General features: G+C 42.3%; 1 protein-coding gene across 2 annotated transcripts in view; it reads left to right on the top strand.

Moving 5' to 3' along the window:
• LOC127578840 (protein phosphatase 1 regulatory inhibitor subunit 16B-like) overlaps window positions 1-17,126 on the top strand; it is a 140,014-nt gene that overhangs the window by 68,172 nt on the left and 54,716 nt on the right. For both annotated transcript variants that reach the window (XM_052031354.1, XM_052031355.1), the window contains exon 3: window positions 11,346-11,416. In XM_052031354.1, coding sequence (XP_051887314.1) covers window positions 11,346-11,416 — 71 coding nt within the window. The remainder of the gene's footprint in view (window positions 1-11,345; window positions 11,417-17,126) is intronic.

The following is a 17,126-nucleotide window of genomic DNA, read 5'->3' as shown; positions in this document are numbered from 1 at the left end:
AGTTTTGTTCTGTGCAGGTTATTGGTCCCTCCCTGAGGTGGGGACTTATTTCGCTTTAGCATCGCTCGGGTGGGGGAGGTGAACTTTGGCCAGTATTTCCACTCCTGATCGGTTGGAAGTAAGAGATGTGTTTATTGAAGTTCCTTTCACAACTTCAGGATATCCCAGTGCACTTTACAGCCAGCAAATTAGTTTCTGAAGCATAGTTACTATTGTAATATAGGGAGCATGGTAGCCTGGTTTGTGCACAGCAAGCTCCCACGACACCAACCGACAATAACTGGATGATAAATTGGATGAGAGATGGATATTGGGCAGGAAATGGAGAACTCACATTTGGAATAACTCCCTGGCATTTTTTTGATTCCATCTGTGAAGGCATGCAAGGCCATTGTTTCACAACCCAAAACGTCGGCCTCCCTTTTGCCTCCACAGATGCTGCCTGACCTGTTGAGTTCTTCCAGCAGTTTATTTTTTGCTCCAGGTTCCAGCATCTACAGTCTCTTGTTTTTTCATCCAGTTTCTGTTTGGTGATTTAGCTGTGAACCTGTGGGGGTTAGATGAGGACACGATTCGGCTTGATTGTAATCACTCTGAATTGAGCAGTTAAAATTCAGACCTGCATAATAGTAACAGGGTGATGTATACTTCTAAAGGAAGTTAATTCCTTTGGACAAGGATGATAATTCTGATGGGTCTGGAGGGCAGAAGTGACCCTGATGAGTCACTAAGCAAAGAATTGATAGCAAAACTTGTCTGAATTAATTGCCCAAGTAAGATTCCCATAGAGTGGCCTTGCGAAACCTGAAACAACACTGTTCCTTATTTGAGCAGGGTAACGTTAATGCAGTAGTCTGGCAGAAAGTTTGATTAACCTCTAAGAAGCTTAAAGGAAAATTAAATTGTGATGTTATTGTTTGAACCAGTTTTGTATATTGGAGTGCCCAGAGGTTGCAAGAGGTTTTGAATGTACTGGCAGGAACAGACTGGCCTAGACAAAAGAGACATGCATTCAGGGTGATCTTCCCTGTAGCTATTGCATATCAAGTAGGGAGATGATTGGTTAGTAAACACAAACTCTGCAGTTATTTTTATTTCAATGATATGATGAAAGTTATAGCATTAATAACGGAAATATGTTACTCACTTCTCACCAGTATTATTTATTTAGAAACCACCTAATGCCTTGCAGGAGCTATCTTCTTACTACATCAGTTTTACCTAGTCAGCAAGGAAAAGCAACATACAGCAGGCAGAACTAATGAATTCCTCAACTAATGGAACGGTCTGCCACATCTAACTGAAAATGGTGGTGAACAATTAAACAACAAATGGGAGTAAGATTCTCAAGCAACAAGCAATGTGCTGGAGGAACTCAGCAGATCGAGCAGCATTAAGATTCTCGAGAGCAGTAAGATTCTCAATACTGGCTGAGCCCAGCACGTCAATGTTAGTGATGGGCCTTCAGCCAGAAATGCCAAGTAGACAATCCATCTCCTTCCCAGACCATTGCAGGAGCCGGTCTTCAGCTAGTTTGATTCACTCCATGTGAGATAACAAGTAGGAGAACACACTGGATACAGACATCACTTCCCATTGGCATTGCTGAAGTTACCTTCCATAGTCAGTTGTAGCCTCAGGCAAGCTGTCCCATACACTGGCACCCACCTGACTCGAGGGAAATTGTCAAGGCATGTCCTGGCCACTTTACCTCCTGCCGTGGAGATATATTGCTGCTCCTTCCTCATCGCTAAATGTAAACCCTGGAACTCCCTATTGAACAGCACCGTGAAGTACCAACACTAGAGAGACTGCATCAGTTCAAAATAGTAGACCCTTGTCACATTCTCAAGGGCAATAAATGCTGGACCTGTCAGTGATGCCTGCATTTTAAATGACCTTTAAGAAAAATTGATTCAGCTTGGCCCAGAGATTGAACACAAGTTCTCCTTGGCTGGCTTATCTCATTTCCATGATTTCACATGAATTATCAGGGCTGGTATCATATATTATTTTTTACTGGTGTTTCTGAGAAGCATGAACTGATAAATTAAGTTTCACTTCAATTCCCAGTGAAGTTATTTTCTGAGGCGTGGCTGTGATAATGCAACTCGATGAGATTCTGCTGCATTGGAAATAATGCCTGGGCTTATTTCACAGAAACCTGTCATTTTAGCAGCAATAATCTGCCCTCCTCCCCATCCACGATATCTGGAACAATGGACTGACCATTATATTGGGTGGGAATATTCCAGCACACCAAGGGTTAAATGAAATATTCCCGTTTCTTTCATTAATAAAGCCAGATGGGTCCACCGGAACACTATTGGAACTGGTGTGATAATTCTACGTGCCTTCTGTGGTGTTACCCTGACTTATTCTTTCCCAACAGTTTGCATGGTATTCTCGATGCATCTTTGTGATGTTGGTGATATCATCCTGAGTACATCGAGTTATCTTCAGAAGGTAAAGGAGAGGATGCGTAAGAGGCTCCCTATGCCTGCCATTGGCTGCAAAGCTGTTCTCTTTGTTACCCAATGGTACCTACCCTTTGAGCTCTGTTAGTGATTGATCTGGGCTATGTATACTTGCAGAAATTCTTTTCTGCTCTATAACCTCAAGGCCTGAACTCTACTGTTCTATGTTCTAGATCACATCCCCCCCAACCCCCCCATCATTCTTCCTGACCAAATTGGAAGAGGGTGCAGAGGAGATTTACCAGGGTGTTGCCTTGATTGGAGAGCTATGTCTTATGAAGATAGGTTGAGCAAGCTCGGGCTTTTCTCTTTGGAGAGAAGGAGGATGAGAGGTGACTTGATAGAGGTGTACAAGAGGCTTAAATCGAGTGGACAGTCAGAGACTTTTTCCCAGGGTGACAATGGCTAACATGAGGGGAGATAATTTTAAGGTGATTGGAGGAAGGCATAAGGGGGATGTCAGGGGTAAGTTTTTTACACAGAGAGTGGTGGGTGCGTGGAACATACTGCCGGCAGAGGTTGTAGAGGCAGATACAGTAGGAACATTTAAGAGACTCTTGGATAGACACATGAATGATAGGGAAATGGGGAGCTTTGTGGGAGGGAAGGGTTTAGATAGATCTTAGAGCAGGATAAAATGTCAGCACAACATTGTGGGCCAAAGGGCCTGTATTGTGCTGTGTTGTTCAATATTCTTAACTCTCTGTGAACCATTTTTGATGTACGATTCCACAGGCTCCACTGCCCTTTGACACAATGACACATTCTTCATCTTTGAGTGCATACACTGAGATCCTTATCCTATCCAATACCCACACTTGCATCACCAGGCAGTGATCAGGAACAAAAATCCTGTTTGATGTAACTCTAACCCCACTCCCTACCTCTTGAAATTCATGATTGTAACCATGATGATGTGGAAAAGGCTGCATTTATTACCGTAAGCCACTGCCCGGGCAGGAATGCATTGGCTCATCATCCCGAGACTTTGCTTGTTTTGCGTAATTTCCATAATTCCTTATGCCACAGAAGAAGGCCATTCAGCCCATCAAGTCCATGTCAACTCTCAACATTCCAAGCAATCCCATTCTCCCACTTATTTCCCTGTATCCAATTCTCACATCCTGCTAAACAATCCTCTCACCCACCAACAGTACAGGTAATTTACAGCAGTCAATTAATCTACTAAGTTTTGTTGCATAATAAAATGAAAGACACGATAGACCACTTCAGAGTAAATTAAAAAATAACATATTTAATTTTAATCTCATCACTAGGCCCTTTGTTCTGGAATTCGTTCCTCTTCCCTTCTCGTCTTTAAGTCCTTAAAATGTATCTTAATTGACAAAGCCTTTGGTAGTATGTGCTAATAGCATCTTGTATGGCTTGCTGACAATTTTATGAAGGATGCTGAGTCAGTTTGCAATATAAAAGGTGCTACATTAATGTAACTCATTCGTGTAGAGTCTAGGCCAGGTTATTACAAAAGTCTAGCAGTTCATATGGTTATTATTTTTCTTGTGGTAGCTCACAAGTATTAGATTTATTGAGACACAGGAGACTGCAGGAATCCAGAGCAACAATCAATCTGCTGGACGACCTTAGTGGGTCAAACAGCATCTGTAGGAGGAAAGGAATTGTCAACGTCTTGAGTCAAAACCCTGCATCAGGACTGAGAGGGGAGATGGCCACTATACAGAGGAGAAGGGATCCGATGTGATTGGTGGACTGAGGAGGGGTGTAAGATGACAGGCAGGTTGTGCCGGGTAGGGAAGGGGAGTTGGGAGCCAGTTTGATTCACCTGCCACTCTCTCCCAACTCCACTCCTGCTTCCCTCTCCTACCTGGCACAACTTGCCTGTCATCTTAGAGTTATTGAATTCATTTTCATCTGCTGGTCAAAATGAATATATGAAATAACCACCACATTACTTGAGGAGGATTGCAGTAGTTCAACACTCTCAGCTCTGTTGCCCAGACATCAAACCAAGAACCTTCCACTCCAGGCCTATTATTTTGTTGGAGGTGAGAATGTGTCTGCTGTACAAACCCTTTACAGCTCCTGCATTAAACATATATGATGCTTGCACCAACGTGGGTTTAATTACCATGGGCAATCATGTATGACCAACAGCAGCATGTTTCCAAGGGAGGTTGGAGAATTACAGCTGTGCCCTTTTGATCCTTTCATTTTAATGAGGAATATATTTCTCAACATTACAATTTAACATTTGCCAATGCAGCTGCAGTCAAGGGGGAGTGTAAATTTTCACGTTTAACTAATCCTACACTACACTACTTTGTGTATGTGTGTGCACGCATGTGTGTGAGAATCTGCATGTTATACATATGTCCAGATAACCTTGGCTGCTCTGGTTACTCAAGCTGTGATAACACATTTCAATTGGATGATTATTTAGTTAATGATCAACTTAGACTAGAAGTCCCACTGACTATTAATTTGAAAATTGGGAAGTTATTTTTTCCCTCTCTCTCCAAGCAATTCGCATAAGTGTCCAACTGACAGATGTACACAAAAGGGCCCTCTCTATACAAAAAACATATGGGTCACAAATGTTCATTAAGTAGAGCTTACTAAATTGTAATCATCTATAAATGTGCACAGTGCTGATGTAATTACATTGCTGATCTAAGTTACTCCCATTCATGAGGTTTCCTGTTTAAAGAGCCAGTGAAGATAAATGAAATCAGATGTAAAAGTACAGGCTGGATCACAGAAATTGCCTCAAGAACCTCCTACATAAACATTTGCCTAACCCCTAGACTTGCTGGTTCACTCTGCATATTTACTGCTATGTCATAAAAGTAGAATAACGTGTAAAACAGAAAATAAAGCTATTGTTAATGCCGTTAGGAATAGTTTTTATTGTTTCATCAAATATACCTCCTGGTCTATTGTGGGGATAAAATATGGGCAAGGTATTTAGCAAAGGCAAGTGTGTAACCAAAACACTCAGCTAAAAATATAAACAAGCTTGGTGCTGCTAACACAGCTGACCTGGTGACCACTCTGCAAACCAATCGGGCCAGAGTCAAAACATGCCAGGCCACGGGACTTACCGGGCCACATAATGCCAGACTAGAGCTTCAACCTGTATTAATTTAAGCTTTTGTTTTAGAACGTTCACCATACATTCTCAACCTGACGCAGGGTTTCGACCCTAAACGTCGACAGTTCCTTTCCCCCCACAGATGCTGCTCGACCCGCTGAGTTCCTCCAGCGGATTGTTTGTTGCTCCAGCTTCCAGTGTCTGCAGCCTCTTGTGTCACCATAGATTCTCTGCAGGTTTTGGGGAATGGTACCATTGAAGAGCAGGAATGTAGAAGCATAGGTTAATGATGTAGAAATGCGAATTCATATCCCAGTTTGGTGGCTGACAGTTTCAATTCAATTAATAAACAGATATTAAATAAACCTTGTATCATTAATGTTTACTTATGTATCATATTTCAGGGATGTGCATGCTGGTGACGAGGCCAGCATTTATTGCATGTATGTATGCACAGGTGTATTGAGTAACTTACTTGCAGCAGCACCACAGGCACTTAGCATTAGAGACACAACATTCACGAGAAAAACATAAATTAAACATAAACTACACAAAATTATACAAGGAAGAACACAATTAGAACAATGATCTGCACTTCTTCACCTGATCCCAGTGACTACAGTGTGAACTCTGAGGATAAAATAAATGGTCAGAATAAAGCACTTAACTAACAGTAAGTTCTTTGAATTTTATTTGGTGTTTTCTTTCTCTGGCTCCCTATATCCATCTGAGTGAAAAATCTGGGCCATAGAGAATAAGAATAGGGAGGTCTTGGTACAATTTTATAAAACATTGGTTGAGCCATAGCTGGAATATTGTGTGCAGTTCTGGTCACCAGTCTAGAAGGGACATGATAGCACTAGAGAGGGTTCAGAGGAGATTCACCAGGTTGACTGGGATAGAGCATTTCACTGATAGAGACTGGATAGGCTTGGCTTGTTTTCCTTCGAGCAGAGAAGGCTGAGGTGGGGACCTGATAGGGGGTATATAAAAATTATGAGAAGCATAGACAGAGTAGATAGTAAGAAATTATTCCCCATGGCAAAAGTGTCTAAGACCAGAGGACATATGTTTGAGATGAAGAATAAGAGGTTTAGAGTGGAGAGAGCCGTAGAGTCATTCAGCACGAAAACAGGCCCTTTGGCCCAACTGGTCTGTGCTGACCAAGATGCCCATCCAATCTAGTCCCATTTGCCTGTGTTTGACCCCATAATCTTCTAAACTTTTCCTTTCCGTGTACCTGTCCAACTGTCTTTTAAAAGTTGTTATTGTATCTGCCTCAACTACTTCCTCTGGGAGCTCATTCCACATACATACCACCCTTTGTGTAAAAAAAAATTGCCCCTCAAGTTCCTATTAAATCTCTCCCCTATCACCTTAAACCTATGGCCTCTAGTTCTTGATCCCCCCACCCTGGGGAAAAGACTTAGTGCATTCACCCTATCTATGCCCCTCATGATGTTATACACCTCTATAAGATCCCTCTCTGTCTCCTATTCTCCAAGGAATGAAGTCCTAGCCTGATATGAGGTAGAATCTTTTCACCCAGGTGGTGGTTGCAATCTGGAACTCACTGCCTGCGGAGGTGGTGGAGGGACATATTCTCACAACGTTTAAAAAGAATCTGGACGAGTGCTTGAATTGCCAAGGCACTGTGGGCTACAGACCAAGTGCTGGTGAATGGGATTAGTATAGACAGGACTTGCGTGGATATAGTGGGTTGAAGGGACTGTTTTTGTGCTGTAGGGCTATCCCTGATTGTTGTGAGAAGGTGTGGTGGATCTTATTTAATCAATGCTTCTTTAAATTAGTGATTAGCTTGCAAGGCCACTTTAGATACCATTAGGAGTCAGCTATGCAGTGTGGATTCATGAAAATCAAAATAACTGCAGAACCTAGTGGAGACAGGTACTTTCACAGTATTTGAGAAGCATCTGGATGAGCATATGAATTGCCAAGGCATAGAAAGCTCCAGAGCAAATGCAGGTAAATGGGATTTGTATAGATAGGTACTTGATGGTCAACATGGATACAGTGGGTGAAGGGCCTGCTTCTGTGGTGTATGACTCCATAACAATAACTGAAATTGACACTAGAGATTAGTATGAGTATATGTCTAAGAAAGAGAGGTGAGAATCTTGGTGCTTTGTAGTTTGCTCTCAAACATTCTTTCTAAGCAAGAATTCCAGTTTTCTTTGTTGCCATCTTTGTTTTCTTATTCATTCATAGCCTAGGGGTTTCACTGTCATGGCCCCTTCCCTATGGCCTTGAACTTGAATCTAGTTTACTAAGTTGTTTTTGAGGTCACCATTACTGCTGCTAACTTTTCAATCCCAGATTTATTAAAGTGAATTTCAATTCCAATACCAATTCTGTAACTGCCAAAATGGGATTTGAACTTGTGTCTTTTGATACTGGATGCTAATTCAGTAGATACTAGACTACAAAGGAACTTGGCTTTGTTCTAAGGTACATAGCCAATTTGCAGCTGTAAAATCTCCCAGCTCAGATCAGTCCCACTTTGATATTTGTTTATAATGAACAACTTTGACTGTTGACTTAAATCAACTAAAATGCCATATGTTGTTTGAATTAAAGTGAAGAAGTTGTGCTTTTAACTGTTTCACTGCAATTTTAACTGGTTCAGTTTGACATCAGTCACTGGGCACTGATTTTGATTCCTTAGCTGCCATGTGATGTAATTTACAAGCAATTGAAGAAATTATAAATATTAGGTGGAATTAAGGGTGTGACTGCTACAGGCTAGGGAACTGGAGATGGGGGGAGAAGCTCTGATCATGCAAGATTACGTTCTCTCTCATTATCATTATCATGTTTAAGGTATTTCCGGTTACTTTAGAAACTTGGCCGGGCACAGGAACAATTCACTAGAAGCCTCTACTTTGTTGTTCTTTGTGTTTCAGACCAACATTTGTACTTGCAGATCGCTTCTTCCCTTTTCTTTCCCACCTCTCTATTTCTCTTCGTGCAGCTCAGTAGTTGCGATGACAAGGGGTGTTTGGGGTTTTTATATTTGCTTCTTATTTGGAGGGGCAAACACACTCAGCAATGCTTTGCAGTGTTCGAGAGTAGACACATTTATAGACACGCATCTGTTTTAGATAATTATTCAAGGGGAAGCTCCCACTTGCCCTCACACCACCTCACCTTGTACACGCCTCTAATACCTTGTGAGCTGGCTTTGCCTTGAATCCATGTAATGGCCAAAGTCTAGTTAAAGAGGTACAACTTATGTACAGGGGCAGAGGTTTAGGGAGGCACTTCAAAGATTATGGCCTATACAGCAGAAGCATGGTCTACCAACAATTAAAAATCAAGATAGTTTGAAAGGACAGTGCTAGAACATAGAACCTAGAACAGTACAGCACAGGAACAGACCCTTTGGTTCATTATTTCACATGTACCAAGATACAGCGAAAAGCTTTTGTTTGAATGCCATCCAGACAGATCGTTCTGTACACAAGTACATCAAGATAGTAAAAAGAAAACAAAATGTAGAATATTGTGTTACAGTTACAGAGAAAGTGCAGTGCAGGTATACAAGTAAACTGCAAGGGCTGCGACGAGGTAGATTGGGAGATCAAGATTTCATCTTTTAACATATGAGATGTCCGTTCAAAAGTCTGATAACTGCAGGATAGAAGCTTTCCTCCAACATGGTGGTACATGCTCTCAAGCTTTTGTATCTTTCTGCCTGACTTTTATGCCAACCTAAACTAATCCCATCTGTCTACACACGGTCCATATCCCTCCATTCCCTCCCTGTTCATCTGCCTGTCTAAGTGCCTCTTAAAAGTTGCTATCAAACATGAGCTAACTTTGTCTTTCTCAAATCTGGGAAGCTGGGGCCAAATTCATGCTTTGTAGCTTCTCCAAGTGATGTGAGTTAAAGCACCATGGGTTGGAGACCTGGCGTATAACCGTTTTCATTTGCTTTCAAACTATCAGAGGAACTTGGGAACATACTCTCCAAAACTGATAGTTTTAGGATTTCACCATAGGATATGCTCCCCTCTTAAATGTTGCCATCAGAGCACCAGATACGTGGGTTTGATCCTGACCTTGTGCTGTCTGTGTGGAATCTGCACATATTCCTGTGACCGTGTGGGTTTCCTTCTAGTGCTCCGGTTTCCTCCCACATCTCAAAGATGTGTAGATTGCTAGACTAACTGGCCACTGTAAATTGGTCCTAGTGTGTAGGTGAGTGGTAGAATCTGGAGGGAGTTGATTAGTATATGGGGAGAAAAGAAATGGGATTAATGTAGGATTAATGTAAATGGGCCGATGGTGGTCAGTATGAACTCAGTGGGCCGAAGGACCTGTTGGGGGTAAAATTAGGGCTCATGGAATTGGGGGGCGGGTATTAACATGGATAGAAAACTGGTTGGCGGATAGGAAACAAAGGGTAGGGGTGAATGGATGTTTCTCAGAATGGCAGGCCGTGACTAGTGGGGTGCCACAGGGCTCGGTGTTGGGACCGCAGCTGTTTACGATCTATGTTGATGATTTAGATGAAGGCATTGTGAATAACACTAGCAAGTTTGCTGATGATACAGAGTTGGGTGGCAGTGCGACATGTGTAGAGGAAGTTAGGAGAATTCAAGGTGATTTGGATAGGTTGGGTAAGTGGGCAGATACTTGGCAGATGAAGTTTAATGTGGATAAGTGTGAGGTTATCCACTTTGGGAGCAGGAACAGGAAGGCGGATTATTATCTGAATGGTGTGGAGTTAGGTAAGGGGGAAATACAAAGGGATCTAGGAGTCCTTGTTCATCAGTCACTGAAAGTGAATGCGCAAGTGCAGCAGGCAGTGATGAAGGCTAATGGCCTGTATTACAAGGGGAATTGAGTACAAAAGCAAAGAGATTCTTTTGCATTTGTACAGGGCCCTGGTGAGACCACTCCTGGAGTATTGTGTACAGTTTTGGTCTCCAGGGTTAAGGAAGGATATTCTGGCTATAGAGGGCGTGCAGCGTAGGTTTACGAGGTTAATTCCGGGGATGTCGGGACTGTCTTATGCTGAGAGGTTGGAGAGACTGGGATTGTACATGCTGGAATTGAGAAGATTGAGAGGGGATCTGATTGAAACCTACAGGATTATTAAGGGATTGGACAAGATAGAGACAGGAAATATGTTCCAGATGTTAGGGAAGTCCAGGACCAGGGGGCATGATTTAAGAATAAGGGCTAGGCCATTTAGGACAGAGGTGAGGAAAAACTACTTCTCCCAGAGGGTTGTGAATTTGTGGAATGCACTGCCTCAGAGGGCAGTGGAGGCCAATTCTCTGGGCACTTTCAAGAAGGAGCTAGATAGGTTTCTTATAGATAGGGGAATCAAGGGATATGGGGACAAGGCAGGAACAGGATATTGATTGTTGAGGATCAGCCATGATCTCAAAATGGCGGTGCAGACTCGAAGGGCCGAATGGTCTACTTCTGCTCCTATTGTCTATTGTCTATTGACTCTGTGCCCTTACACAGCCCTTACATTCCCTATGGCACAGAGGTACATAGCAAGCTGTGATATTCTACAATTCACGACCTAAAAGAATGATGGAAGCAGGTTCAAAATCATTTTCAAAATTGAGTTGGATAAATCCCCATCGGGAAAGAGGAGGTGATTAATTGGCAGAGCTCTGCAATGACCCAGCATGAGCAAAATGGACTGAATAGCCTCCTGTATATCATTCTATAAAGCTCCATTGCTTTTTTTAATTGGGGAAAGTCAGCTGAAAGGCAGAGATTTTCTGTGTGTAATTGTAATGTTTTTATTGCAGTGAGCCTCTTACTGAAGCAAAATATAAATCCGGATTTGTGCAATGAAGATGGACTCACTGCATTACATCAGGTAAGGAGGAATCTTCTGATTCACTGTATATCTCAGAAGTATTTCATGTGTCCAGCTGTCAAAACAGAGACCCCATTGGATGTAGCCTCCAATAGGAATAGAGATCTACTGAAGTGATACCAGAAATTAGGAACTTCAATTATATAAATAATCTGGAGGATCTAGGGTGTAATCACTTTGTTTGTAACAGGATCTCTTACAAAGCTTTAATTATCATAATCATATTACCAGACTGCTCTGGCCAGCTGTTCTCACCAATAGAATCGTACAAACTTATGCTACAGAAGAAAGCGATGTGACTCATCTAGAGTGTCAGCCCGAGTGTGCCTAAGTATTAAGCACCACGACCTTAAGATTCTGAGGTGATAATTGTACCTGAGCTGTAAACATTTAGGTTTTAGTTGCGGTGACAATGGACAGCTGCTGTAAGGATAGGGTTCCTTTGACTGAAGTGTCCTGTAGTGGGGGTTAATGCCACCAGGCAATAACATTGTGCCCACCTAATCTTGCCTGTATGAGTTGTAAGGTACCAATATAGTGATGATGTGTGCATGGTTGTGTCACGTATTGCCTTCCACAGTGGTAGGACAACACAAAGGTGTACCTCTAGCTCCTCACTTACACCTCAGTCCAAGCTTTACCTTCAAGGAGTGGAGATAATGGGGAGGAGGTTGGAATAATTAGTCAAGATGGAGTAACATCATCGGGTGAGTGTTTCCCTCTTCCCATTCCTGCTCCTTCCCGAATTGGTAGCTCTGCAATGCCTCGGATCAAAGCAGCAGGAAACCAATTAGCTTTGTGTTTATCTTACTGTTCAATATCGGCCTAGCAATGACATTCACTCTGAGTTAGGTATGTAATTGGAATTGGTTTATTATTGTCACTTTTACTGAGGTACAGTGAAAAACTTGTCTTGAATAGCATTCACACAGATCAATTCATTACATAGTGCATTGAGGTAGTACAAGGTAAAACAATACAGAATACCAAGTAAAGTATCACAGCTACAGAGAAAGTGCAGTGCCGGCAGACAATAAGGTACATAACGAGGCAGATTGTGAGGTCAAGAGTCCATCTTGTCATATGAGGGAACCGTTCAATAGTCTTATAACAGCGGGATAGAAGCTGTCCTTGAGCCTGGTGGTATGTACTTTCAGGCTTTTGTATCTTCTGCCCGATGGGAGGGGGGAGAAGAGGGAATGTCCTGGGTAGGTGGGGTCTTTGATTATGCTGACTGCTTTACCGAGGCAGTGAGAAGCATAGACAGAGTCCATGGAGGGGAGGCTGGTTTCCATGATGTGCTGAGCTGTGTCCACAACTGTGCAGTTTCTTGCGGTCCTGGGCAGAGCATCCAGATAGGATGCTTTCTATCGTGCAGTGATAAAAATTGGTGAGTGTCAAAGGGGACATGCCAAATTTCTTTAGCCTCCTGAGGAAGTAGAGGCACTGGTGAGCCTTCGTGGCCCGTGGTGTCTACGTGGTTGGACCAGGACAGGCTATTGGTGATGTTCACTCCTAGGAACTTGAAGCTCTCAACCCTCTTGACCTCAACACCATTGATATAGACAGGACCATTTACACCGTCGCCCTTCCTGAATTCAATGACCAGCTCTTTTGCTCTGGGTGAATTTAATTATCATCGTTGGCGACAGTTCATGTGGTATCTGGTCCCTGAAATCCCCTTGCTAAGATATTGTTAAATTGTTTTGTTTACCTGCCCTTGCACCTCTTTATGTAGCTCTGTGGCAGATTTCATTTGATGACGCTCCTGTGAAGCATCTGAGGACCTTTTTCTTCCTTCAAGGCACTATATAAATGCAAGTTGGTGGTGTTGCCTTTCTGAAGAGATCAGGCGCACATGCTCCTACAAAAAGCAGTACAAAGTTGCGGCCTCGAATTGCAGTAGAACATCTAAATGCTCTGGAAGGGAACACTCTCACTATTTATTGATCAAATGTTTTCCAAGGGACAAGCTGCACTTTGCTGTATGATTATTATAGTCAATTAATATGTTAGTATTTTGTTAATGCTTGTTAACTATTTAATCACACTCCTTTACTAAAATGAAATTCATGCACCCCACCACTATATTACCCCCTTGGTCACCTGAGACTTGTCATCCCCAAATCAGATGAGTTATAGGAAAGACACCAATAAACTGGAAAGAGTGCAGAGAAGATTTACGAGGACACTGCCAGGACTCGAGGGCCTGAGTTATCGGGAGAGGTTGGGCAGGCTAGGACTTTATTCCTTGGAATGTAAGTGATTGAGGGGTGACCTTATAGAGGTGGATAAAATCAAGAGGGGCATAGATAGGCTGAACGCATGTGGTCTTTCTCTTAGGGGAGGAGATCTTTAAACTAAAGGGCACAGGTTTAAGGTGAGAGGTGAAAGATTTAAAAGGGACCTGATGGGCAACTTCTTCATGCAGAGGGTGGTGTGTATCTGGAATGAGCTGCCAGGGAAAATGGTTGAGGCAGGTACAATAGCAACATTTAAAAGCCAAGAGGGGTTTAGAGGGATATGGGCCAAATGTGGGAAAATGGGATTAGCTTGGTGAGCTCCATGGTCAACATAGATGGGTTGGGCTGAAGGGCCTGTTTCCATGATGTATTACTTGATGACTCGGAGTTGCCAAGTGATTGTCTTGTGTTGCAATGTAATCACTCTATGAAAGATTTGGGGTTAAGTGCTTATGCTGTGGGAACTGGGTGAATACGGGAAGGAGAAAGCAAGTGTAGTGTCATTTATTTCTTCCTGTACAATTGATGAAGTACAAGATGTTCAGTAATGACACTCCTAGTTGTTGTGCAACTCTGTTTAGAAAAGAATTCATCTTTCCTCATCCATTTAGCTGAGATCAATGAGTTAACGCAGGTGTGACTCAGACCCTCGATTCCCAACACAGTGTCACAGAGCACTGAAGTTTAAACACCTTGTAGCCTCTGTACTGAACTGTGGCATCGTGCTGGAGAGAAAGTAAATTACAAGAGATCCAGGAAGTGCTCAAAGTTTATCAAAATAGCAGCACCAGTGAAAATATTTCCTTTGTGGCATGATCTTATTTTGGCCAAACATTTCCTTTTTTATAGATGCTGTTCAGCTTGTCAGATGAATCATTGCTGTCGGAAGTGCCTGGCTGTAACTTATGGAGGTTGTCAAATTGTCCTCCCAACAAAATTCACTCTTATTGGGTTAAACCGTAACCAATCACTTAAGGTAGTTTCTGAGGGCATCGGGTAAAGGCTGAGGGGATTGTCCGTGGAGGACAGGTTGAATAAGACTGGTCTGTTTTCATTGGTACTTCGAAGAACGTAAGGTGATCCCATCGAAACGCAAGATTTGGTGAGGGTATGTGCTGAGAGACTACTTCCTCTAAAACTGGGGAACGTAGATATTTCTTTGTTCTGAGATTTGTGAATCTGGAATTGTGCAGTCCAAAAGGGTTATGCATGCTCAGTCATTGTATTTATTCAAGGATGAGATTTATGCATGTTTGGATATGGCATCATAGACATGCAGTCATACAGCATGGAAACAGGTCCTTTGGCCCACAAAGCCCATGCTGACCATCAAGCACCCAGCCACACTAATCCTATATTAACCCCATTTATTATTTCTCACCACGTTCCTATTAATTCCCACTCACCCACAAACACAGGCAATTTACAGCGGTCTATTAACCTACCAATCTGCATGCCTTTGGGATGTGGGAGGAGCATCAAACCAGAGCATCTGGAGGAAACCCACACGATCACCAGGAGAACGTGCAAAATCCACAAAGACAACACCAGAGGTCAGGATTGAACCCAGGTCACTGGAGGCCACGAGGCAATAGCTGTACCAGCTGTGCCACCCAAAGTTAACGTGGTCCTACTGAAGCTGGTTGGAAAGGTGGTTAGAGGTTTTAATGCAGCACACATCCCCTTTTTTTATTCCTGTTGATATTCCCTGAGAATATCTCCTGTTCTCCATCTGTTGCTTTGCTGTTTTGGGATTTGTTGTGCACATTTCATTTCTCCTTAATCAACACCCAACACTACAGTGAAATCTTGATTATCTGCAACAGTAATTGCAAGTTAATTTACAGCTAATGTGCAATTGGATGCCTTTAATTGGATAAGCAGATTCTGGGTTGTTGGAACAGCTGGAGACCTTGTTACCTTGAAACATGTGAAGGGGTTGTTGTCAGGATGTCCAGTAACTGATGGAATTCACCATTATGGCAGTGTTGAGATGTGGGCTTGGTCCAAGATCTTGAGTGAAGTTCTGTCCTTAAGGTCAGGTGAACAGCAAAAGATGTACTGTGACACTTATTTGAAAAATATCCCTTTTTTGATAGGAAAAGCATGATTTTTCTGCATAGACTGTGAACTTGATTAGTATTCCAATTGGCCTAACATTTGCTTAATTTAAGATTCTCATCCATGTTTTCAGATCCCTTTCAAACTCCCCTTTTCTTAACTTTCAGCTCTGTAATCCTCACAGATCTCCAACTCCAGCTTCTTATGCATCTTTGCACTTCTTCACAATTGTCAGCATCAGCCATAGCTCTGGAAGTACCTGGCTAAACCTCTTTGCCTTTAAAACAATCCTTGATTAAAGGTTTTGGTCACAATGCCCTGCTTTCTCTTTTACCTGGCTTGGTGTCAAACCTTGTGAGATGATGCGTCTGTGAAATGCCTTTGGAATGGTTTACCATGTTATCAGTGCTGTATAAATAAAAGCTGCTGCTCTTGTAATTAAAACACAAGTGTCCCACCTTTTTGAGATGATACACGAGTCTGGAAATATTCTGAGACTGAAGGGAGGGCCCCGTATTACTAAATTGCTTTGAGTTCTGGCAGAATTCTGATTAACCACCATGTTCAACATTATTATTTACTTTTCTAATAAATGTTTCCAAGAAAAAGCATTCTAGATTATTCCAAATGTCAGCAGATTTGTGACTGGTGGTGTTACTGTGTACTGCTCCTTACTGAAAATAATTAGATCTGCACAGTTCAAAGAGAAAAATACTCCCATGCACTATAATTCATACCTGTTATATTAAAAGTTAACCCTTGTGTACTGATTATACACAAAAAAAACAAATATCCTCCTATCACGTACTAGACTTCAAACCACAAGTTCTCTCCTCAAATATTAAATGTTTAATCAAACTCTGTACACTAAAAGTTGAAAGTCCTGTTCCCTAAATGTGTCTGTCTGACAGCCTCATCCAACTGTTATCTGCTTCATCAGATGTGATCTGCTTGAGACAATGTCGGTGTGTCTCTGACCCTTCTGGCTCTGAGGTTGCTCTTTCATCAGTGCACATTTTTGAAATACTTAAGCACGTTTAAACGAGCTCCTCCAAGGTTCCAGTTCCCATATCTTAACTAGCAGTTAAACTCTCAGCTCTGTCCTCGTTGACCTATGTTGGCTCCCAGTCTGACAACACCTTGATTTTAAAATTCCCATCCTTGTACCTATGACTTTGTCCCTCCATGCCTCTGTTACGTTTTACAGTCTTGTAAACCTTCATAGGGTTATAGAGCTATACGGCACAAAAACAGGCTCTTCAGCCCAACTCAGCCATGCCGATCAATTTACCCATCTGAGCTAGTCCCATTTGCCTGCGCTTGGCCCATATCCCTCTAATCTTTCCTATCCATGTATCTGTCCAAATGTCTTTTAAACGTTGGAATTGTACCTGCCTCTGGCAACT

This window comes from Pristis pectinata, chromosome 16, assembly GCF_009764475.1.
Source record: "Pristis pectinata isolate sPriPec2 chromosome 16, sPriPec2.1.pri, whole genome shotgun sequence".
In the NCBI taxonomy this organism is placed as follows: Eukaryota; Metazoa; Chordata; class Chondrichthyes; order Rhinopristiformes; family Pristidae; genus Pristis; species Pristis pectinata.
The sequence above is the reverse complement of the archived record's forward strand: the minus strand, read 5'-3'. Positions and strand labels throughout refer to the sequence as shown.